The sequence below is a fragment of the Eptatretus burgeri genome, chromosome 14 (genome assembly GCF_056783735.1).
Source record: "Eptatretus burgeri isolate ZD-2024b chromosome 14, Ebu_testis_v1, whole genome shotgun sequence".
Classification (NCBI taxonomy): Eukaryota; Metazoa; Chordata; class Myxini; order Myxiniformes; family Myxinidae; genus Eptatretus; species Eptatretus burgeri.
The window spans coordinates 69,924,326-69,950,442 of record NC_140974.1 but is presented as its reverse complement, the minus strand read 5'-3'; the positions used below and the strand labels follow the sequence as shown (position 1 = coordinate 69,950,442).

General features: G+C 36.6%; 1 protein-coding gene across 1 annotated transcript; it reads left to right on the top strand.

Moving 5' to 3' along the window:
* The first annotated feature begins 11,548 nt into the window (after positions 1-11,548).
* Positions 11,549-13,221, top strand: LOC147013558 (uncharacterized). The gene is made up of 3 exons (XM_085853512.1): positions 11,549-12,240; positions 12,337-12,531; positions 12,628-13,221. The coding sequence occupies exons 1-3, from the start codon at positions 12,127-12,129 to the stop codon at positions 13,039-13,041; spliced, it is 723 nt and encodes a 240-aa protein (XP_085709638.1). The 5' UTR covers positions 11,549-12,126; the 3' UTR covers positions 13,042-13,221.
* Positions 13,222-26,117: the final 12,896 nt, after the last annotated feature.

The following is a 26,117-nucleotide window of genomic DNA, read 5'->3' as shown; positions in this document are numbered from 1 at the left end:
TCAAAAATGCATTGGCTTCTGGGGGCCTTGAGCAGCCCCCAGACCCCTCGCCGTAATGGCTTCGCACCGTTGGCGCTCGCAACGCTGCACTACATGCACCGTCACATCAACCAAGTTAACCTCTTTTTGCCTCATCGCTTTTGGACCTCTGGCTACGCCCTTGTATGCTCCCTGAGCTGGCACCCCGGCTCTGAACGTGCTCTGAGTGCAGTCTGAAAGTCAAATAGCAGTGGACTTTCCTCGCCACTCATGGGCCCCCTCTCATGGGCCAAAATGCACACCCGGGACCTTACCAAACTCCCCGATCGCCTTTCTTGTGACCCCTCCTCGCTGCCCTGTCTTGCCATGGTCTGGCAACTGTATGAGGGTTGTATCAATTCCATGTGCTCACCCGGGACGTCCCCGGTGAGATGCGGTTGAACTATTGACGTCTGTTGCTTGGCCAAGCACCAAGCAGAATGTGAAATCATTACGAGACCTATGAGACCCACGCAATGCACTTCGTCCTGTTAATCCACTGGACTTGAGGGGAGGTCTAACTGCATGAAGACTCATGAAATAACTCCCTGGGGATCACTCTATCTTGGGTGCCATTGCCTTAGAGGCATGCAGTTTTGCAGAACCGCAACAATATTTTAAGCGTCTTCAAGATTGAGTAATAGAGGGAAATACTATATATAATAGCACGTCTCAAAAGGTTATGGACGGATTCAGACAAAACTTGGTGGATGAGTTGGTTAGGTGATAAGAACAGGCTGATTAGATTTTGGTTCAGGTCCAGATGGAGATCGGGACTATCAATGAGATACAAAACGTAAACTGTTCAGCCTGGCGGGGGTATGCGTTCTACCGATTGCCTTTCTCGTGTTTTATGTGGTCACCATACTAGCAAGGATACAAACTAGATTGATCAGGTGATGTAACGTGGGATCTCAGAGATACTACAAAGCTGTTGGAATAGACAGAGCAATAGAGTAATCGTGGGCTGGCAGGATAGCTTAAAGTTACACATACATGCCTCTAAGCTCTTGACCCGGATCTAAATCCCGACCCAACTTCAAACTGTCACCTCGGGATTTCACAGGTAGAGTGTTTCATTAACGTGTGTGCCATTCCTTGGATGGACTGTAAAGTTGGCGTCCCTTACCCTGGCATGAGTTGGTGGACTTTGAAGATCGCCTGGTGGCCTTCACGAAGGGTAGGCGTGAGCTATCCCCGGCACCTTGAACAAATTACAAATTGCTGCTCTAACCTACAGGGGATCACTGCATCAGAGGCACAGCCATACCCCCAGCAAACGATGCTACCTGCAGCCATGTGCCGATTCAAAAGAACACATGCAATTACAGTCATTGATAAAAAAAAAACAAAAAACTATAATAGCAATATTCGATGGAACCTCAAAAACTGGAGAGACAGACCGACACAGACAACAAGACCGACAACATCATATTAAACGGTGGTCACCAGACATTTTTAGATCCTCGTGGAGGATCCCTAAGTCTTACTCACGTTGTTGTTCTTGTGGTCTTGTTTGTTTCACAGCCTACAGTTTTCATCGAAACTTCCTGAAACTTGGCGTATACATATATATGTAAAAATACCCTGTACAGACAGAAACCAACTCCGATTTTGAAAATTCCTCCTAGAAAAAAAAGTTATGACGTCAAAATATCTCCACTAATGGAAATCACCGAAAAAAATTATCTCCGAAACTAGGCAAGCTTTTTGAATTCTGTTTGCGGGAATCGAACGGGGCATTAGCAGAGATGAATTACCGCACATATGATACATCACTATGTCGTCATATCAATTTTTATGACGTCATTCCTATTTTTTGACATTTTTTGTTTCACAACCCAGAGTTTTCATCGGATCTTCGTGAAACTTGCCATGTATATGCAGAAAGCCCATGCGCAGGCGGTAACCATCTCCGATTTTGGAAATTCTTCCAAGAAAAAAAGTTGACGTTATAATATCGCCGCTAATGGAAATCACCTATACCATTATCTCCGAAACTGGGCAAGTTGTTTGAATTTTGTTTGTGGGAATCAAGCCGGGAATTAGCACAGATAATTTATCGCAAACCTGATACATCACAATGACGTCATATTCGTTTTTATGACGTCATCATTAAGAGGACGAGGATCTTAGCTCATTCGAGCTTGTTTATTTATCAAAACAACTCTATTACGAAGAGGCTGAGCTGGAACCACATATCTGTGCTAAGTTTGGAGCGAGCTGTAGGTGCGCATTCCTTATTGTTCCCCACCAAGGTTGGACACGGAGACATTAAAATGAGGACCAACAGACCACCAATTATCTGTCCATGTACTTCAGTGTATGAGATATTTCAACAAGGACAAATGTGTCCAAGAGCCACGTCATAAAGGTTTTGTCTTCACCAGAAGAAGAAGCAGAGAAGAACAATGCGGAGCTCTCTTAAAGCCAGCGTTCGCAACGCGACGTGGCTAATAAACAAAATAAAAAAATAGATAAATATATAAATAACAACAACTTCCGATATTTCGTCACGTGCCTTGATGGAGCCAATAGCGAGACCCGTCATGGAGGCTCCTCGTTCATGACGAGAAAATCGTGTATTTACGAAATTATAACACATTAAATGGAATAATCTTTAAATCGTAATGTGAACTTTTCGAAACTTTAAAGCAAATGTCCGAATATATTTAAAAGTTCATGATAGACGCTCTCAAAACGCACCCTCAATGCGAGGATGTGTACAGGTGTTTAGTATTTAAAGAGATCCGGATCGTGTATATAATAGAGCTGAGTCCTAAAGGTTTTGTAAGCAGCAGCAGCAGCAGCAGCAGCAGCAGCAGCAGCAGCAGCAGCAGCAGCAGCAGCAGCAGCAGCAGCAGCAGCAGCCTTCGAGACGCGGCCTAGAAACCGTTGAACATTTTGCAGATATCTATACCTCATGACATCATCTCAAGGGATCACAGTTCATGGACCAAGCTGTTCATCTTTGTTGTTTTCAGAGTTTTGTTCCAAGAACTCTTTTCAGGATCGTCACCGAACCCCAGACTGTCTCCAATTGTAGTTCGTTTGTGGTAATATTCCCAGGGATGGTTTTCAAAATCTCAGTGAGGTTCTTCTTCATTATTCCTGTTGCTCCAATTATTTTGATGCTCTTCAGCTTCCAAAATCTCTTGACCTCATTTTTGAAGTCCTGTCCTGGTATTTGGTAATTTTCTTGATTTCTGCATTATTGGAGCCAAAATCGCTGGGTGCTGATATTTCAATCAGCAATGCTGTCTTTTCCTGTTTGTTCCTGAGAACAATGTCTGGTCTCAAGGCTTTGTTTTCTATGCTCACGCTTGATGAGATCATCAGGATGTACATGACCATGACGTCCTTATTTTCAATGATTGCCCTTGGTTCGTGTTTCCATGAGTTTTCTCGAACTGGGATGTTGATAGTTTTTCCAGATATGCCAAAGAATCACTTTGCAAACTTGTTGTGTCGTTGTGTGTAAAGTTGTTCTGATAATAGCTTTTTGAATCTCAAAAGCAGATGACTCATACTTTCTGTTTCTGTCTTGCAGAACTTACATGTCCATCTGGCTCAGTCTTGCCATCTTTTTAAATCCATTGGTTTTGTTTCCTTGATCTTGGGCATTTATTATTATTTGTTCTCTGTCCCAGTTGAGCTGACCTCTTCTTAGACATTCTAATGAGCCTTCTTTGTCTATCCCAACTCGGTCCAATTATTTTTTGTATTTTCCTGCTCTTTTGTCGTTCTCCCAGTTCTTCTTCTTCTTCTTCTTTCGGCTGCTCCCGTTAGGGGTCGCCACAGCGGATCATCCGTATGATCCGCATAGTAATTTGGCACGTTTTACGCCGGATGCCCTTCCTGACGCAACCCTGGTCGCCTCTTACGACACAGGGATATTGTACACCTATTTTAACCGGGGTATACACCGGCCCAGTATACTGGTACTCATTTCGCCGACCTCGGAAGGATGACAGGCTGAGTCAACCCCCTGGTGTATTAATTCAGTGGCCCAACGGGGCTTGAACTCAGGACCTTTTGGATCCCAAGCCGCTGCCCTAACCACTGCGCCAACACCAGGCTTTTGTCGTTCTCCCAGTTGTTGGTGTATATTTGTTGATATTTATTTTTATATATTTCTTTTGTCTTTTTTTACAATTGTTGGAACTGTATTTGTTGCTGTTTAATTTTCCTGTCCGGTGATCTTTTATTCACACCTGTTTTTGGAAATGTCTTGCAAGGTGAGTTCGGTATACGTTTTCAGGTTTCTTGTGTTCATGTTTGTTAACAAATTGAATCTGATAGTCTGTTAAGCATTTTACAAACTCAGCTTTTCCAACACTGGTCACTCTGTGCACCTGGTTGAGTTCCATCAGGCCTCTCCTTCCCTCTCTACATTCTCAGGATGCACTGGTTTTTGTAGAACATTTTGTGGATGGGAAGGAGTTTTCTTGATTTGATGTCTAACTTATTGATTTCTGATTGGGGCCAGTTTATTATTCCACAGCTGTATTGGAACACTGGTACTGTGAGTTGGTTCATGGCTTTGATTTTGTTTCTTGGGGAGAGGTACATTTTCAGGATCTGCTTCGATCTATGTGGGTATTCTTTGGCAATTGTTTTGTGCATTTGTTTGTGACATATTTGGTGGCCCTCTTCCACTTCGAGGTATTTGTGTGATGCTTCGTTTTCGAACTGCTGTATTCTTTCAAGGTCAATTTTTCTGTTATCTGTTTTTGTTGGGTTGTCTTGTACAAATGTGCACTTGGCACACTTATCGAGTTCAAATTCCATTTGAATGTTCTCAGAGAACAGTTTTACTAGTTTTAGCTGTTCAGTCAATTTTTTTGTCATTTGATGTCGAAGAGCTTTAAATCATCCATGTATCGTAGTGTGTCACCTTTCCTGTTTCTTTGGATGTTCTTCGATTGGTTGTTAGAGTGTATCTGTGGCCTTGTTTGTTGATGAGGTTACTCAGTGGGTCCAGAGCCAGAAAAAACAAGGAGGAAAGACTGTCTTCACATCTGGTATTTTTGTATTTCCTTCTGACAGCTGTAATATCAACATGGTGTTGCAAAGCTCCATTGCTTTCTGATTTTGATTATTTGGGGATTGATTTTGTATATTTGCTTGCATTTTATCATCCAGGAATGTGGGACACTGTCGAAAGCTTTCTTATCGTCTATTCAGGAGATGGACAATTTGGTTCTTCGCATTTTGCAATTTTCAAGTACGGCCTTGTTCGGTAGTAGGTGGTCAATTGTTCCATAACAATCTCTCTTACATCCCTTTTGTTCTGCCTCCAAACCTCCTTGTTGTGTTCGGTGATTGTCCGTCATTTCTGTAATGATTGCCGTTAGAAGTTTGTATGTTGTTGGCCGGTATTTGTGAGGAAGTTAGGTTTCTTGATATTTTGGAATGAGAAATGTGTTTCCTGATATGAGCCATTCATCATCCACTGCCTTTTCCTCTTGGATCAGTTCATTGAATGTCTTGGCGTCGTGATTGTGGAGAGCTTCAAGTTGTTTTAGCCAGAAGTTTGTCATTCCATTTGGACCGAGGATTTTAAAGTTTGCCATTTTTTTTGAAGTTGTTTTATTTTTTTTCTGCATCATTAATCACTGGGGGCATTTCCTCAAGATGTTTCTTCTTCTTTTCCAAGTCTGGGATCCATTCTGCTTCCTTATGTTCCTTTCAATCTTCAAAAATTCCTTTCTAAAATTCTTCGAGCTTTTCTTTTTCAGGGGAAGATGACACATTCTGCTTTTGTTTCCATAATTTGCAGTGGAATGTCTTCGGATTACTCTCAAACATGTGGTTTTGTCTTATCCTGTTGTTTGCTTTCTCAGAGTTTTTTTTTTAATCTTCCTTGCTATCATTTCTATTTTGAGTTTATTTTCAGCACCCAAGTGCTCAATGTCTTTGTCTTCGATTTTGCATTTGTTTTTTATTCTTTGAATTCTCGTTTTTAGTTTTGGGTTTCTGTTTCCTTTCCTGAACTGTTGTGTATGACCTACTTCCTTCCTCAGTTGCTCTCTTTGTTTCTATAATCTCTGTTTCCATGGTGCAATTTGGCTTCTATTTGTAGGTCCTGGTTTTTTCCCTCTTCTGGTGTTCCTTGCCCGTTACTTTTTCTTGAATGAATAGTGCTGCTGCAAAACACACAATATTGATTTATTTCAAGGTGGATGATTTTTAAATCATTTTTTTTCCAATTGAATGGTTTGTCCACCTTACTAAGATTTTTGTCAGTTTGTTGTTTTTCAATGCAGTGGAGTTTTGGTCTCTTAGTTTTTTCAGTTTTATCTCCTATTTCATTGGCCAACTCTTCTTCCAACATATGCTGCTCTTCATCATCTTCACCCTCCTCCTCTCCCTCATTCTGCTGATCTCCCTTGTCTTTCTACTCATCATCATCATCTGCCTTTAACACTCTTTTCCCCTTGGTGTGTGCCCGAGTCACCCAGTCCTTGTCTCTGAACTGGTCTTGCCTCTCTTTCAGGGTGACACCCTCGTTCTCTCCTTTCGCCACACTTTCTTTGTCGCCTTTGGACTGGCTCTATGTCAGGGTTTGGGTCCCCGTCTCGTTGCACAGCCAAAAGCTCCTCTCGTGCCATCTCAGCAAAATCCCTGCTATCCCTTTCTTCACCTTCAAGTGAGCACTTAGCTCCCCTCACTCTAATCTCTTACTACTTTTTGCCTTGCCCGAGATGTAATTTCTTATTTTCTGTCTTTATCAAGATATCTTTTAATCATTGACAAAACCTTTCTCAAATTTATCAAGCGGGACTCTTTCTGCCATAGTGGCCAATTTCGTTTTTTTTCAGCTGGTCCCTGAACCGCTCACCCTTACATTTCACCCCCCATGCCTCATGTATGGAATACATTCTGCAGTGGAGCATTAACTCCTTCCCCTAAACACTGTGTTTCCGTTTGTACTTTTCGTTTCTGGAGTGTCATCTTTGATGGTGGAGAGACAGTTATCACCTTTTATGGTATCTTGCTTTGGTGCATAATCATGTCTCCTTGCAAGGTGATGTTTCTCCTCATTTGAGAAGATGAAGTCATTATTTTTTACAGTGCACTTTCCTGCTGCTTGGAGTGGCTGCACAGACATAGGGTTTCCCCAATAGGGGACCTGTAATTCTTTGCTGAAGATATTTTTCTTCTTTTTATCAACCGAAAATGTTCCATCATTTCTCATCCTGTCTTCATCACCTCCCACTCATTTTCCTCCCACCTTAATTGCCAGGGCTGACATGCACTGTCAGGGTCGACACTCCGGAATTTCCCAGTGCCACAATTGACGCATCACCTCGGTCCACCTCACAGCACCTCCCTGACTCACACATCACAGAGCTGTGCACATTTCGTTTTCCCTGTCTCCACATTCGTGTGTGTGTGTGTGTGTGTGTGTGTGTGTGTGTGTGTGTGTGTGTGTGTGTGTGTGTGTGTGTGTGTGTGTGTGTGTGTGTGTGTGTGTGTGTGTGTGTGTGTGTGTGTGTGTGTGTCTGTCTCCTCCATGAAACCTATCAGCCTGAAACTTTGCATGTATACTAAGAAAACTCCAAGGAAGTGCAAGAGTGAAAATTGGGTGTTCGAGTTAATTAAAACACTTCTTTTGAAGATAATGAATGGCCTTATTTAATTATATCCTTCATCAGGCAATCCTCGGCCACCTCGTTGTCTGGGGTCTTAAGGCGTTTCCAAGGTAACCTCGCTGGGGTCTGAAGCCGCCATGTTTCTTGGCCTGCTCAACTTTACCCTGTCTTGGAACAGGCCGCGACAATTTATTAACGATGAATTTTTTTTTTCTTCACCTTCCTCATTCATCAATCTATAATTCAAGCAATGTGTGTGTTTCTGTGTGTGTGTGTGTGTCTGTGACCGCTGTTTCTCGACAACCACTGGTCCGATCTAATTGAAACTTGCCAGGTATATTGCTGGGGACCTGAGTATGTGCCTTTTCAAGGTTTGATATTAATCGGACAAGTCCCTCCCAAGTTATGGCCATTTATTTACCAAACCAATGACAAGACACGTTGTTGCGTGGGCGTGGCCGATGGGGAAGGGAAGCTCAGTCGCGTTCCCCATTACGGGTTACAACGTACGGGCTTCCGGAGAGTGATGACTTCGTGTATTTTAATAATTTCTCTATTTCTTATGCGCATTTACAGATAAACACAATGCCCCAAGTTATGATCGTTTTCATATTAGACGGTGCATAAATTTCGGTAACATCAGAGTGAGCTGGTGTGCTCCGAACCAGGAAATAATTTTATTTTTCTCTTCTCTTTTTGTTTTTCCTTGCGATGACATTGCGAAAAGGCAAAATACGTTGGCGCTAATTGAATATTTGGGCATTAAAACTAAATTGCGAATTATCGTAACTGTGAATAATATGCGAACTCCCGGGCCACGCACGTACGGGCACGCGAGAGTGAAGAAACGGCCTTTGTGGTTGCTGTTTCTTGCTCGCGGTTTGCATATTTATGTATTATGTATATATATATATATATATATATATATATATATATATATATATATATATATATATATTTTTTTTTACGGGCACGTACTAGTCTATCTATAATTCCAGCAATCTGTGTGTGTGTGTGTGTGTGTGTGTGTGTGTGTGTGTGTGTGTGTGTGTGTGTGTGTGTGTGTGTGTGTGTGTGTGTCTGTTACCGCCGTTTCTCGACAACTGCCAGTCCGATCTGATTGAAACTTGTCAGGAATATTGCCGGGGACCCGCGGATGTGCCGTTTCAAGGTTTGATATTAATCGGACGAGCGGTTCCCAAGTTACGGCCATTTTATTGCTTTTCAGTGTTGGAAAGGTGTATATATTGCAGCTGAAGTGTCGTTCCCCATTATCATGCCATTTTTCCCCAAAGATATCTCAGAATAATGATAACAGCATATTAATAATAATAATAGCACAATAATTGGCAGTAATCAACGTGATACAATGACCAATGTCTGTCAACCAATAACGACCTATATATTGTCTGTCAACTAATAATGACCAATTACGTCTGTCAACCAATGACAGGACACAGTGCTATGACATCACGAATGACGTCACAATTAGTTTATTCATTTATTGTTTTTTTTGTACGACTGACGTCACAATTCTTCTTCTTCGTTCGGTATGACGTCACAATCGACGCTGGGGACCTGAACATGTGCCTTTTCAAGGTTTGATATCGTTCTTCATCCGTTTCAACTGTTTCCCAAGGTTTGAATTAATTGTTCAAATTATTAATCAATCCCAAGGTTTTAATTTTCCCAAGGGAAACAGCTGTTGCCCAAGGGTTTGAAAGCTGTTTTTTCCCAAGGTTTTAATTAATTGTTGTGCTTGGTAGACATTTGTGAATACATTTACAGAGAGAGGGGCGAGAGAGGAGGGGAGAGAAAGGAGGGTGAGAGAGGGAGGGCAAGAGAGGGGGCAAGAGAGGGGGGCAAGAGAGGGGGGCGCAAGAGAGGGGCGAGAGAGGGGAGGGAGAGAGGAGGGGTGGGAGAGAGGGGGTGAGAGAGAGGGGCATCACAATTCAAGAGAGGGGGGCGAGAGAGGGGGGTGAGAGTGGGGGCGAGAGAGGAGGGGGAGAGAGGAGGAGCGAGACTAGGGGGAAAGAGGGGGGCCAAAGAGAGAGGGGGCGTCACAATTCTTCTTCTTCATTTGATATGACGTCACAATTGACGCTGGGGACCTGAGTATGTTTCCCAGGTGTTTCCCAAGTTATGGCCATTTATGATACAGTTGGTCCGATCTAATTGAAAAAAATGCCCCAATCCAGTCGTCGTTTACGAGAGTGAAGGAACGAAGCTACACATACTGACACGCACCTACGGGCACGCACTAGTATTATCAAATGCCTGTTCATCATAGCTACGAATCGCTGAGTACATTGCAATGCTTATAAACGCCTGGAGACGTTAGCGTTTGTGGCTTTCTTTCATTTGCGCACATGAATAACCGAGAGAATGTCTTAAATAACCAGAAGTACAAAATATAAGTTCCAGATTTGAAAGTATCAGCAGTTCCGACTCCAAAAAGAAAGTGTTGATTTGTCCAATTCGGACATTGCACGGGCGTTTCCGGGTGCATCGTTGTATCACGGTAATTGGTAATTGCTTGCCAAGCCAGGCGTTCCGTTGGAGTATTTGAGTGTTGATGCCACTTACCGAGCTGTACAGTACAGTACGAGTCCTGATCGGGATGTGTAGTCGACAGTGACTACAAGGTCGAGGTAAGTATACAGCACACACAGACATGGTACATGTGGAAAGATTTGGATCTGTACGGACTCTCTGCGGGTATGTGGACATGCCCATGCCTGTTACGGTTGCCATGGTGGTGAAGTTTCATCCCGTATCTTGAGGCCCGGTCACACCTTGACGTTTTAGCCAACATATGCCGATTTTTGAATTTTTTTTCTAAAACGCTGGCACACGTTGAATACGTTATGGGTAAGTTTTGATAACATTGAGAGCACGCTGAAAAACACTGCCATAGGTCGTTGTACGCTGGCTTTAAACGTTGTACTTTTCAGTTGTCCTCAAATTTTTTCATGCTTGAAATTTCACGACGTATGCCGGCGTATGACTCACACATTCCGCTACGCTGGCCACAAGTTGTATGCACGGTCTGCGATCGTTGACAGACGTCAACACATGCTACTTGTAAGTTAATCATAAGTTGAGACATGCCGAGGTAATGTTTAGCGTACCCGAAACTTATTTCTAACCTATGAGTAGGGTAAGAATACTGGTTCTGGCTCACTTTTCCCCATGTAAATGAATGGGGGATTTTCAGCGATTCCCTTTTTTTTCCCTAAAAATAAACCCCCTTTTTTATCCCAAGGTATATTTATTTGTCTCCCCTTTTAACTTGGAGGTTGAACCTCATTGAATTGAACACCTGGTGGTTGAACAGCTCACTCATTGAACCTATAAAGATTTGTTCATTCTCAAATTCCTTCAATAGTTTAATTTTCTTTGCACAATAATCCCCATCTAAAATATTGACAAACAAAACATTTGAATCTTTATATTTTTTAAGATACCCCTTTTGTGTCATTACGAAATGATAAACTTCTCTTAATGCTCTTGTTTGACCACCTCCTGAGCCACAGGTTATTTTTTGTTAAGCCCCGCCCACTTTTCTTTAAGCCCCACCCACTTTTGCTAAGCCCTGCCCACTTTCCACAATGTATTCAATAAGCCCCGCCCACTTTTCTTTAAGCCCCGCCCACTTTTGCTAAGCTCCACCCACTTTTTGTGAGGTATTTTTTCTAAGCCACGCCCACTTTCTAAGCCCCGCCCACTTTGCTAAGCTCCGCCCACTTTTCATGAGTTTTTTTTCTAAGCCACGCCCACTTTTCCTAAGCCCCGCCCACTATTGCTAAGCTCCACCCACTTTTCGTGAGGTATTTTTTCTAAGCCACGCCCACTTTTTCTAAGCCCCGCCCACTTTGCTAAGCTCCGCCCACTTTTCGTGAGGTATTTTTCTAAGCCACGCCCACTTTTTCTAAGCCCCGCCCACTTTGCTAAGCTCCGCCCACTTTTCAAAAGGTATTTTTTTCCTAAGCCACGCCCACTTTTCCTAAGCCCCGCCTACTTTTGCTAAGCCCCGCCCACTCTTACATCATTTCCAGTTCATCTCTGACTCACAAAGAAATCACTAGAAAATTACACGATGTTATGGTTTTGAAAAATTTCCCAATGAAGGCTTGCCTAGGCTTGCCCAGGGAATTTCCAAAGGAAACCACACCCACCAGTCTTTCCCTATAAAAGCTTCAAGCCCAGGCTCCATTTTAAACATTTGTTTTTGCTGGCAATGGTGTGCTGTGTGCTTGCCTGGAACTCTCTGTCTTGTATGGAACTAAACCTTCAAGTTGATGAACTGGATTCAAACCTCTTATCTGTTGAGGTAAGATTTTTATTTTCCTATTTTCAAACTTTGATTGAAGCATACTCATTTAATAATTAAATAACTTAATTAATACATTATTATTTTCTCTCACAGGAAATTGTATCTGAAATACAAAACGAAAATACTGCTTTTGCTACAACTTGGGGGGAAATTGTTGGCTTGGTTGAAGACCTTATGAGCGACCAAGACCTTGAGTGGGATGACTTTGGTGTTCCTTGGAACTCTCTGACTTGTATGGAACTAAACCTTCAAGTTGATGAACTGGATTCAAACCTCTTATCTGTTGAGGTAAGATTTTTATTTTCCTATTTTCAAACTTTGATTGAAGCATACTCATTTAATAATTAAATAACTTAATTAATACATTATTATTTTCTCTCACAGGAAATTGTATCTGAAATACAAAACGAAAATACTGCTTTTGCTACAACTTGGGGGGAAATTGTTGGCTTGGTTGAAGACCTTATGAGCGACCAAGACCTTGAGTGGGATGACTTTGGGGTTCCTTGGAACTCTCTGACTTGTATGGAACTAAACCTTCAAGTTGATGAACTGGATTCAAACCTCTTATCTGTTGAGGTAAGATTTTTATTTTCCTATTTTCAAACTTTGATTGAAGCATACTCATTTAATAATAAAATAACTTAATTAATACATTATTATTTTCTCTCACAGGAAATTGTGTATGAAATACGAAATGAAAATACTGCTTTTGCTACAACTTGGGGCGAAATTGTTGGCTTGGTTGAAGACCTTATGAGCGACCAAGACCCACAGAACGAGTTCGTCCTTGATGACCCAACCAAAGAGTTATACCTTGGAGACCAACAAAATCCTGAAAAAGAGTTTTACAGCAATAGTACTCATTGTGAGTTATCAAGACAATACCCACTGAACAAGTTATACGTTGATGAGCCAGAATACAAGTTTTACCTTGGAGACTCACAAATTTTGAAAAAATCAGTAAATGAGTTCTGCCTTGATGATTTAAATAACTACCTTGGAGACTTAGGAAAAGGGTTCTGCCAATATGGTTCTAAATATGGGAACTACCTTGGAGACTCACAAATTTTGAAAAAATTTAAATGAGTTCTGCCTTGATGGTTTAAATAACTACCTTGGAGACTTGGAAAGTTGGGTTTATTTTGAAGACTTGAAATGCTACCACTCTTTGGGATTTAAACCTATCAAGAAAGTTCTTACTCCCTCTTTCTATGTTATCAAACCTGAAAGCCTTAAAAGACAGAATTGGAAGAAGAGAAAAAAAAAAAAAACGTAAAATATATATATATATATATATATATATATATATATATATATATATATATATATATATATATATATATGTGGAAATCTCATTTTGAAAAAGACATTGTGTTGGGTGAGGATTGAGTTGGGGTTGAGATTTTGAACGTGAGGGTTGGGGTTGAGATTTTGAATGTGAGGGTTGGGACACACACACACATACACATCAACAAAAAAAAGTTAAGCCTTGACTATTCAGTTGAGGATTCTGTGTTTGGGGTTCACAGATCTAAGAACGTCCACCCCTTGACACACATTATATACTGTTATACACCTCGGACTTGGCCCTCGAGTGTCCACAACGGTGTATAGTAGGAGGGAGTGAAGCGCCAACCTATTGCTCCCATTGCACACACACACACACACAAACAAAAGTTAAACCTTGACTATTCAGTTGAGGATTCTGTGTTTGGGGTTCACAGATCTAAGAACGTCCCCCTTGACACACATTATATACTGTAATACACCTCGGACTTGTCCCTCTAGTGTCCAGAAAGGTGTATTATCTGCTTAGTTTTGTCTTTTGTAATTCCTGTGAATAAAATGAACCTAAAATCTCTTCCCCTTCCAAATCATATATTTTATAAGTCCAAGGAACCGTATCTATTACATCAACAATTTTAAAAAGTTCTTTCGTCCATCGTTCAGTAAAACCCTTTTCAAAATGAGATTTCCACCTATATATTCTTACGATATCACCAACTTTGAACTTAGGTTTTCTGACATTAATCTCTTTTTCATATTTTAATTTTGTAAATGTTTCTGATGGTTTCATATTTGTTGACATGTGAATCGTGTCATTATACTTATCCACAATATCCTGAATAAAAGATGACCATTGTTGTGAACCGAGTTGTGTGAATTTTTTATATAGTCTCTCTTTTAAGGTACGATTAAAACGTTCAACAACAACTGCCTTCCCTTCATTAAAGGTACTGTATAATGTAATACTGTTATTTTTTAGAAAATTCATAAATGTCTTGTTGTAAAACTCTCTACCCTCATCAGTCCACAATTTTTTAGGTTTTCTCTTACTTTTATTAAATATCTGTTGAAAAGCTAACATAAGAGTATTACCTGTTTTGTTTTTTAAAGGGACAACCCACACATATCTACTCCTCAAATCAATAACGGTTAAAGCATACTTGTACCCCTTATCATTATTGAGTTCAATCAAATCAGCAGACCAGATATAATCAACTTCCTTGGAATAAACTTTCCTTCTCTGAAACTTTGTGAATATTGGTTTATGTAATTCATCAGCTAATTGCTCTTCAGTCTTAATGGCATCATTAGAGCCTATAAGTTTTTTGAATTTCCAAGTCCAAGTTTCAATTTAGCACTAATCATCTTCTTCACGATGAACCTATCAACTTTTTCTCTCAAGGTTGGATTTTGTATCAGAGACAAATTATACAACATTTCTCTATCGGCTTCATGCTTTTCTTCCAACGTTGTGGTATTCCCATAATCAATATCGTGTCTCATGCACACTTCATCAACTCTATTGATTGGTTTACTCCAGGATTTAGGATTGTCTGCCTCATCTAATCTTTTATCCAAGTTTGTGCCTGGACCACAGAAAGAATACCCTGGAAGATGTAATTCCCCTGGTATTCCAGTAGTTGTAAATTTACTTCCTGATAAAAACTTTTGTATATCTCCTCCGAGTTTGTGTTTGGAGATAAATTGATTTTTTTTTTGAACCACACACCGAACATATACCTTTTTGTATAACCCTGTTATTTTTACTTTTAATATATGAAATATTTTTAGTATTAGTTTTCTTTTTACATTTGAGACAATAACTCATTTATTTATGAGAAAAATTCCTGCAGAGTGCAAAAACCTTTTTAGTTTCCAACATGCACATTTGAATCTTAATTTTTAAAACATAAAGAATCCTTAGAAATGCCTTCACTCTCTCCTCCATTTATTTAAGAAAAAAAAAAATTAAAAACTTGAATTAAAATCCATATCTTGTCGATGCTAATAGTCTTGTCGAAAGTATTGCAAATAGACTTGTCAATTCTTTGTTTTCCTCCTCGGTGGGTTGAGTTATTTTCTGTCATACCACCAATCTTTTTGAATCTCACTGGTTTCCATATTTTGATATTTATTCATTCTCTCTCTTTCCTCCCTCTCTCTCTTCTCTCTTTCCCGCTTCTATCTCGTCTCCTTTTCCTCCTTCTCTTTCTTCTCCCTCTCTCTCATCTCTCTTTCTTCCCTCTCTCTATTCTCTCTTTCCTCCTTCTCTCTCTTCTCCTTTTCCTCCTTCTCTTTCTTCTCCCTCTCTCTTCTCTCTTTCCTCCCTCTCTCTATTCTCTCTTTCCTCCTTCTCTCTCTTCTCCTTTTCCTCCTTCTCTTTCTTCTCCCTCTCCTCCTTCTCCTTTTCCTCCTCTTCCCTCTCTTCTTCAACTCCTTCCTCATCCCTGACTATCCTTGAATCGTTTACACCCCATAGAATATTATACATATATTCATCAGGATTTCTTGTTATTCCTGTATCCAAAATAATTTTTTTTACAACAGGAAACCAATAAAATTTCTTTTGAATTTCTAAAAGAGCCTTACCTTTTCTTAACCTTATAATTTTTTCATTATTTAACATTCTAATTAAATCTAAAGTTGTCGGTTTATCAACATCAGCATAATGCCAATCTTTTATTGAAAATACCTCATTCTTATGTTGTAGAACATATTTATTAAAATAACGAATACCCTTTTCTTGAAGGTATGCTTGGACACAGAAATGATAATTTTCTTGAAGCCTTCTTGCTGTCATTTATGTATTAGAAATATATGTTAGAATAATATTATGGCACGAAACACCTCCCCATCTTCCCATAGTTAAATCATTTTGTATTTCCTTACTTATTATATATAATCCTGTTTTTTCTGTTTTCATGAGATAAACAAGGGCAAAACCATTATTATATTTACCCTTATTAAATTCTTTTATTTGTTGTTTACTAATCGTGGCTCCACAAAACTCATTCTCCATACCAAGTGCATAATATTCTTCCTTACGAGACTGATTGAATTGTTCCAGGTCTTCGAGGTTAATTTTAAATGACCAATTATACCCTAAATCATTCATATCATACCCCCATTGTTCTATTCTCATACAAACGATACGCCCTTCTTTATAAAAATTTATTTTAATTCGAACTGTGAATTCTGTATGACCTGGAGATAATATCAACACTTCTGTATCTTTGGAATACACAGCCGTTTTATTTAAGTATATATATATATATATTGTGATAAATCGCTTAATCTCACCAAGTCATTCGCGTCAATCGGGCTTGGATAATTTTTTAATTTATAAGCATTTTTCATGTTAATATTTTTGTTTATATTATATTTATGTCGTTCAGCCTGTGCCTTTGTATAATAATTTGATAAATCAATATCCAGTTCTTGAGATACACCAAAGATAGAACCATCTTTACCAACATAAGTCATTTATATTAGATTAAAAATAATATCATAAAATTTTTTATTTTTGTTGAGTTGAAATAACACATATAGACATAATTGACCACAACACTTGGAATTTAATTCTTGGACTTGAAATGTTTGATAAACACCATTCTGTAAGAATTTTATGACTTCAACAGGTGGTGGAAGACCAAAACTATCAAAATAATATTTGTCTTGACTATTAAAAATACAAACCCAATGAGAACCGTTCCCATCATTATCTTCTAAGTTCATAATAATATTCTTTGTATGTTTTGGCACATTTGTTAATTCATCTCTCATACAAATAACCACATTATGAATTTTTAATTTCTTACAATATTTGGCAAGTTGTAAATTTGATGTTGTATTCTTTCCAAATTCTTTCAACCACTCATCAATGCTCATTTATTTATTAGAAAGATATAATCCATTACCTCTTTTCGTTAATTTTACACCTGCTTGTGCTATAGAAGAAAGCATATCTCCAACTAACAATCTCGCTTTATCAGGCAGACCTTCAAGTTTTTCAGCAAAATCTACAATTACACCACTTCCACTAATTTGTTTCTCCAACTCTTTGTTATGTCTTTCCAATTCTTTTTGAGCCTGGAGTTGAGCCTTCCTTTCGTTGGCAGTTTTCACCGCTGTTGAAATACCACCCATCAATGCTCCAACCGCACTTAAACCAGCAAATAAAGGAATTAGAAATGGGAGAAATCCTCCACTCGTCTCTCTTATTGAATATTTTTTCAACATTGGTTTTGTCATTTTAATTTTAAGTGAGCCAGTGTCATTCAAGATTTTAACCTGTTCTCTTGTGAGCAAAACATCAATTCTTACTGCTCCTTTTCTCTGAATTGTATTAACGTTAATCGTACAAGGCTTTTGATTTTGAACACAAGATGATAGTTTATGAAGATTGATTTGATTAACATATACCCCAGTTGGTACTTTGCCACTCATTTATTTAACAAAAAATTATGTGAGACTAATCATCACACCATTATCTGTATTAATCTGCAATTCTGTTTCTTCCAAAAGCAAACAATATGTATCAACTTCTTCACTCTCTCCTCTTTCAATGTATAGGGAAGTATCCACTCGATTAGACTTTATAGTTTCCTTTTGAGCGCTCAGGTCAAACGCATAGATTGTATACAAACTTTTAAATGCTGTCATATCCAAAATAGGTTCTTTATTTCCATTACTTTCACACACCTTTTGGTAAGACTTGTATGCTTCAGCAAAATCATTTTTTTCCCAATTAATTTCCAATCTATCTCGTGGATAAAATGTTCCATCTAGAGAAACGCGAAGTTGTTTCACCTTAGCATTATCACTCAATGCATTATTCTTATCAGTCGCAGTATCACCATCTGGCTTTTTAAAAATCATCCACAGATATCGTGGCTTTCCTTCCAGAACACCCAAATTCCACGTGTAAGTAGTTTGATTGAGTTTAACGTGTTGACGTCTTCTTTTGAGGTATGATACACTGAGTGGTTTCTTTGAGTTAAGTCTTCGATTCAACATCTCTTCTGTTTTAAGATTAGGAGTATATTCACTGATATACCAACTCATCTCCTCAATTACAAATTTATTCTGTTCACCAAAAGCACTACCAACACCAAAAAGCAATCTATTTTCATTATCATTCCTTTGTAGTTGAAATCTAATTTTAAGACCATACAGAACTTTATCATAATCACAAAATCCAAATATACCTTTAAGAGGAACTGCCACAGTAAAACTATTTTCTGCTTTTGTATCATCATTATACATTCCTTTCCTTTGAATATATCCAGGGTCTGTGTTTGTTCCCGTTGACATATCAGGAATAAAACCTTCGACAGACCCCTTTCCCATTCTATCACTGAATGTATAGAGTGTAAATTTCATCATTTCAGATACAGCAGAGACATAATCAACCGCTTCAACTTCTTGTGTTCCAATATACAATCGCACACTATCAAACATTTTCCAGAAGAAATCATTTACAAGTGTGGCGTTTGTGTTATTCCCAGCCTTAGTGAATTTAAATTTACACAACAAGAAACTTTCGGAGAGATTCAAATAGGTTTGTTGATTATTTATTTCAAAACTTTTTGTACCATTTGTATTCCAGTCTGTTCCAGTTATTGCATTTACCTTGAAGTAATCTTCTTTTTTAGTGGAGTTTGAGATAATAATAGTATCATCCAAATCATAGATACTATCAATTGCTTCCATACTTGTATTTATTTAGGAAAAAAGATGTTAAAACTTTTGAAACCCTGATCCAAGTATTTGAATTATTTTCTGTCGTTCTTGGGGGGACAACTGAGTTTTACCTTTCTTAATTTCTTTTATTGCTTGTAATTTATGAGATTCCTTCTGAGCATCTTTTATACTCTTTACAGCACCTGCTACATTTCCCACAGCAGAAGCAGTTGAACCAATTAGGTCTTTATGTTTAAGAATAGTTGAACCAATACCCATGAGAGTATCAATTATCCCATCTCCTCTAAATTGATGTCCGACACCCCTTTGTCTCTTAGGTTTATAGCATCCTCTACCAAGATACATACCTTCACCCTTGTAGTACGGGGAAAGGAACATCCCATCCCCTGTAATTATTTTATATTTTCCCAACTCGTGTTTCCTCACAATAACCATCGTATTTATTTATTGGAAAACTTCACGTAGGTGAATTCTGATGGATATAACTTCTCCATTAAAAGAAATCACACGATTATCTTGGTCGGTTATCCTAAAATTTACTCTGTGTATGGTTTTTCCTGACACAGGTAGATAAACCAAATTTTTAGGTTCCATATTGAATTTATAACCAATTGGGGTTGAGTATGCGCTGAATGAAAATATTGTATTTGTTTTTTTCCATCATTATAAGCACCATCAATCAAATCACAGTGAATTAACACCGAATTTATTCCTGAGGATATTTGAATGACATTATCACTGTAAAACGTCCCATTAGTTTCAATCTTTTTTGAGGAGAAACCCAATAACTCTCTAAATGAATTATCAATTGTGAAATCAACCTTGTAGTTATTTTTAACTTTAATCGTTGATTTTGAAGTATGTTTTTGAATGTTTATAACAATATTTTTTGGTTCATCACCCTGTTCTTTCATAAGACGAGCAATTTCGGAAGATATTTGAGAAATCTCGTATGCTCCGGGTGAGACTGTTATCGTTTTGTATCCACTTCCCGGATTATAACTAAACTTGTCATTTTTCTCGGTTATATTAAATAAGGTATTATAAGTTTCCATGGACAATAAAGATGCCTCATATTCTTTTGTTGTGTCAAGTTGTAGTGGGTATGGGAATGAAGATGTGTGGTCGCTTGTTGTGAAATTAAAACTCAGGATTGTGCTTCTCATCTTATTTAATATGAGATAAATGTCTTTATATTGAGATTTATTAATTATTTTCATGTTTATCAACTGGTCTAAAATGGCTGATGCTTCATTAAAACAATTGTTATTTCCAGCCTTCTTACTGCCTAACAACAATAACAGTCTATTAACTAATTGCGATGGGTCATTTGGAAGAAAACTAATACCTGAACCAAGGATACTTAAAGCCTGAATAATGTGTTTCTCCTTCTCATTCTTCCTACTTTTACCAGAAAGAATAACCTTATAATTTAGAGTGTTCAGCAAATCAATATATACTCTATCATCATTATTTTCCATATCCAATGGTTTATCAATATACTTTGATTCATCCCTCACAGTTGAACCTTGTCTTCCATCTTTTGTGAGAAGAAACATTAATCTCGGAGTTAGTTTAACAGGGGGTTGAGCAGAACTTAAGAACCTTAATTCATCATTAAATATCAATACCTTTTCTTGAACAAGATGAAATATTGCTGGTTGTTCTGTTGGAATGAGTCCTGCTTTGGTTTTTGAATCCGCTGAATATTCATTGTTTTGAACAGCATTCACAATATAATCAGGGTGTTGATTAATCTCTTCCAGTTGTTGAAATAAACCTTCATCATATTCTAATTCTCCAATATGCTCTAATTCTTCCTCCGTCATTTGACTGAAATCTTTTAACATTTGGAGCTTTCTGGGAGTATATTCTACTGTGGGAACTGTGGAAACATCTTTCATTTTTTCTTGGGAAGTTTTTAAAAGTGGTTTAAAAAATTTCTCTTGTTTTCTTTCAAATACTTCTTCGCCCATTAGTTTCTGTCTGCGTTTCTTCTTTATGTCTTCCTGCTGTTTTACAACTTTTGAAACCAACTCTTGATGTTCCTTAAATCTTCTTGCTCTTTCTTTTGTATCCATTTATTTATTGTAAAATATCATTTAATGAATTGTAAAGATTAACAGGGAAATTTTCCTTTTCTTCATCATTCAAGTAGATGTGTTCAAATAAATCCTTTTCTTTAAATATTTCATCAAATTCTTTATTAACATTAATGCGAGTTGTAATTTCTTCTTCACTAATCCTTGCATCTCTGCTTTTCATACGTTTGCGTTGAGTTTCTTCATCAACATCAAAACCGAATGATAAAATCTTCACCCCGCTCAGATATTTAATAATTTGTCTCGTTCCTTCTGGATTAGTTTCTAATATCCCAACACCACCAGATTTTAGTTTCCTTAACTCACTCTTACAATGTGAATATTTTGTTGTACCAAGAGAAACCTCCTCAAATATTTGTCCTTCATTCCTCAATCGCATATGTTCCTCCACTGAAATATAGTGATAATCTTCACCTTTTACTTCTCCAGGTCTTATTGCTCTAGTTGTTGTTGATACAATGCGTATCACGGGGTGTTTTTTAAGTAAATTTACAATATTCTCATTTGTACAACACAAGAACCTTGATTTATGAAAGTTTTTTCCAGAAGCAGATTTACCCACAAGATTTATAATAATAGTTGTCATTTATATATGTAATTGTTTATAAAACAAAAAATATATCCCTTAATATCTCATCTTGTTTCACAACAATATATTTATATTTTTCAGTCGTGTGCTTCATGTAATCCTCAAATTTCTTTTTACTACATAATGTAGAACAATTATCTCTCCAAAAATTATTGATATCTATTGAATTTAACTTGAATAAAATAAAAGTATTAGCATTGTTTCTGATGGAACGACGAGGAAGTTGAAAGTACGATTGACTAAGATAAATACAATTACAAGAAGAATGTCTCCCTCTTGTGTAGTAGCTGTCCATTACCGTTTGGTTTCTCTCATTAACACAATCATCAAAGATAACGAGGTTCTTTTTTGATTTATCCAAATCTTGGGGAGACGGTATATCATCCGTATTATCACTAAGAATACAAGTTATAGGATTTGATTTCTTTTTACATCTCTGTGTATCACAAAATAGTTGAATTATATCTTCAATGTTATAATCATTTAGGTTTTTTTGACGTTTAAATAAACCGATTATATCTTCTTTTTGAAGACCAGCATTAAAACCTTGTGAGAGTAGTTGATACTCTGGTTGAAAACTCGACTTTGTGAAAATTATTAAATTATCATAATCTAAAAGTTGGGAGTGAGGAGCATTTTTAAAAGTAAGCAGGTTTTTCCACATCCACTTGAACCAACTATGAGACATCTTAATGAATTTGGGAGATTATTATGGTTGTTAAATTTTATCTTATTTTCCCAAATAGGTAAAAAATCATTCATTTATATATTTAGAAAACAAGTTATTTAATTTATTATTGGCTTTTTTAGAAACTCTATATTTTATCCTAAGTTCAGGTTTAATTTCAAGATAATCCATTATTTTATTTATGCAATATCTTGTGTTGATATTTCCCTGAAAATTACATCCATGAATAATATATAACAACAATCCTTTGAACATTTCTCTTATATGTTCAGTTTCTTCCCTTGTAAGGAAAGGTGTGTTATCACCCTCATACTTTACATTCATTTCTCTAATCAATCTTGTAAAGTAATTCATTTTTGGTGTAAATCTAAAAGAATTATTTTCTTTTTATATTTTTTATTATCATTAATTAGAAGATAATCACAGAATATACATTGTTTATAGTCTTTTGACTCTGTGTTTAATCCCCCTCTTTCACACGCAGGACAATTCTCAAATTTGTCATATGAAGAATCAGGAAAGTCTAGCATATTTATAAAGTAAAACTTTACTTAAACTGAAATTCATCTATACTTTCAGTTGTATATTACCATCGATATCGATATACTTTTTTTCATTATCAGATTCAACGACAACATTTTTTATATTAAAGGTAATTTTAAAATTATCGTTAACTACTATTGAACGAAATGTCATTTCACCTGATATATTAACATCCTTTATTTCATCAGGATTTACATCTTTAGGGTTGTTGAAAAAAATACAAATTTCTCCTTGCATATTACAGATGGTCTTATCTTTTCTTTCTAAAGCTTCATCCATAAGGTTTTTGTTCTTTGATACTTTTTCTTGTTTCATTGCTTTTTCTAGTTTTGAATATATTACTAGAAGGAGAGGAGAAACTTTTGTTAGAGATACTTTAATTGATGTTCTACCACGTATACTAAAAGCCCTTCCACTGAAGGAAATTGAAGAACTCATATTATTTACCATAATAGTTTTTATCCAATAGTTGTTATATTTATCTTTGTTCAATTTTACATCCTTGACATATTTCTCAGTATCTTTAACAGATGAAGAGATTGATTGAAACTTGTCTTTTGTGTCTTGAAACATTGTATTTATTAAGTGAAAAAGTTGGAGGATAAAATGTTTTTAAGCACAGATTCACCTATAAATTAAACGAAATTTTCATCAAGAAAATTTTAGTTTAAGCAAAGTTTTATTCTATAAATATGGTGAATACAACGTACTGCGATGTTTGTAATCACGAATATAAACATTATAGAAAACACCTCCGAACCAACAAACACACATTTAATCTATTTCATCAAATATCTCCTCTTGAGTTGGAAAGAAAACATTGTGATATCTGTTCAAAGGATGTTTTGAAGAGTAGTTATAATAAACATCTTCAATCACAAAAACACAAGAAAAATGAGTTTAAAGTAAAGGGAGACTATTATATTAAAAACACTGATGGGGCATTTAAAGGGCATATAAAAATAAGGATTTTTCAATTTGGAGAACCCGGTCCATCATCAATAGCTGAATCAATTGAAATAGTGAAACCCGATGTTGAAAATTTTATTAAAAAGACATTAAAAGAAATGAAAACTTTAAAGTTTTATATGGGAGTGAAAATGAATATGAAAAGACAAGATGAAGAACATACTCCTTATATGAGAACAGGTCTTCATTTTATAACATCATTTCAAGATTTTTTGAATAGTGGGGTTTATGAAGAACTATCAAGACAAGAGGAGGATGTTGATAATACAGTGGTAGGAAGTGGATTCAATATTAAAAAAATCATCTTTTTAGATATACACATTTTAAAATCAAACCCTCTTAAAGCTTCTTCTTATATTGAATTACCAAAAGAAATAAAACTAAAGAAGGCAGTTGTTAATATTAAGAACAATGATAATAAATGTTTTCTCTGGTCTGTTCTTGCTCACTTTCATCCACCAAAATGTAATTCAGAAAGAGTAAAACAATATATGAAATATGAGAATACCTTGGACATTAAAGATTTTAAATTCCCAATGCCACTAACAGATATTCCTAAATTTGAGAAAAAGAATAATCTTTCTATTAATGTATATGGATTAACGGATACAAACAAAGTTCAAATATTAAAAATTTCAAACAACTATAAAAATGAAGAAACACACATTGACCTTTTATATTTTAGTGTTGGAAAGAATTCACATTACACATACATCAATAATTTATCAAGATTAATCTCTTCTCAGGTATTCAGAACAGCAAACAAAATATATCCTTGTAAGCGATGTCTTAATTCATTTCATACAAAAGAACGATTAGAACAACATTCAAAATATTGTAGTAATCATAAATCAGCTGTAATTACAATGCCTAAACCTGGTGAAAAGATTTCTTTTGAAGATTATAATAAATCTATCATGCACCCATTTGTGATATACGCTGATTTTGAATGTATCCTTAAAAAGATAAATACTGCTTCTCCTAATCCAAAAGAACCATATACAAATAAATATCAAAAACATATTCCTTGTGGTTTCTGTTATTATATCAAATCATCTGTTGGAGAAAAGTATAACAAACTTGAACATTATCGTGGAAAAAATGCTTCACAAGAGTTTGTAAAACGATTAGAAAAGGATTGTATAAGACTCACTAAATTAATGAAAGAAACAAATGAACCGATGAAATTAACCAAAGAAGAAAAATTAGAATTTAGAATGAACAATATCTGTCATATTTGTGAGGGGAAATTAAGGAGTCTAAAGTTAGAGACCATTGTCATCTTACTGGTAAATATAGAGGTCCCGCTCATTCCTGTTGTAATCTTAATTATAAATTACCTTCTTTTATTCCAGTCTTTCTTCACAACAGCGCCAACTATGATACACATCTATTTATAAATGAACTTTCAAAAACACCAGGGAATATTTCTGCCATAACAAACACAAGTCAAAAGTATATTTCATTTTCAAAAATGATATTCACAAAACTTTTAACTCGTATTAGGTTTCTAGATTCTTACAAGTTTATGGGAACACCACTAGCCTACCTCGCATCAAATCTAAGCTCCACGGACTCTTTTCCAAATCTTAATTCATTCTTTCCAAAAGAGGAAATTCTCACTAAAGAGGAAATTCAGATTAAAGAGAGAATTCAAAGTAAAGAGGAAACTCTAATTAATGAAGAAATTCTAACTGAAGATGAAATTCTAATTATAAAGAAAATTCGAACAATGAATGAAATTCTAACTAAAGAGGAAATTCAGATTAAAGATGAAATTCTGATTAAAGAAGGAATTCTTACGAGAGAGGAAATTCAAACAAGGAATGAAATTCAAAGTAAAGAGAAAATTCTTACAAGTAAGGGAATTTATCCTTATGATTATATGGATTCATTTATGAGATTTAAAGAAACACAACTTCCTTCAAAAGAAAGTTTCTATAATAACCTTTATGAAGAAGAGATAAGTGATAAGGAATATAAACACGCACAAGAAATATGGAAAATATTTAAGATAAAGAACCTTGGAGAATATCATGATTTATATCTAAAAACAGATGTTTTATTGTTAGCTGATGTGTTTGAGGCTTTTAGAACACTCTGTCATAATAAAAATTGTTATGGATTAGATCCTGCCCACTATTTCACAGCTCCTGGTTTAGCTTGGAGTGCAATGTTGAAAATGACAAAACAAGATATAGATTTAATCAGTGATGTTGATATGCTTTTGATGATTGAGAAGTCCAAGAGAGGTGGAATATCACAAGTATGTTCAAAAAGA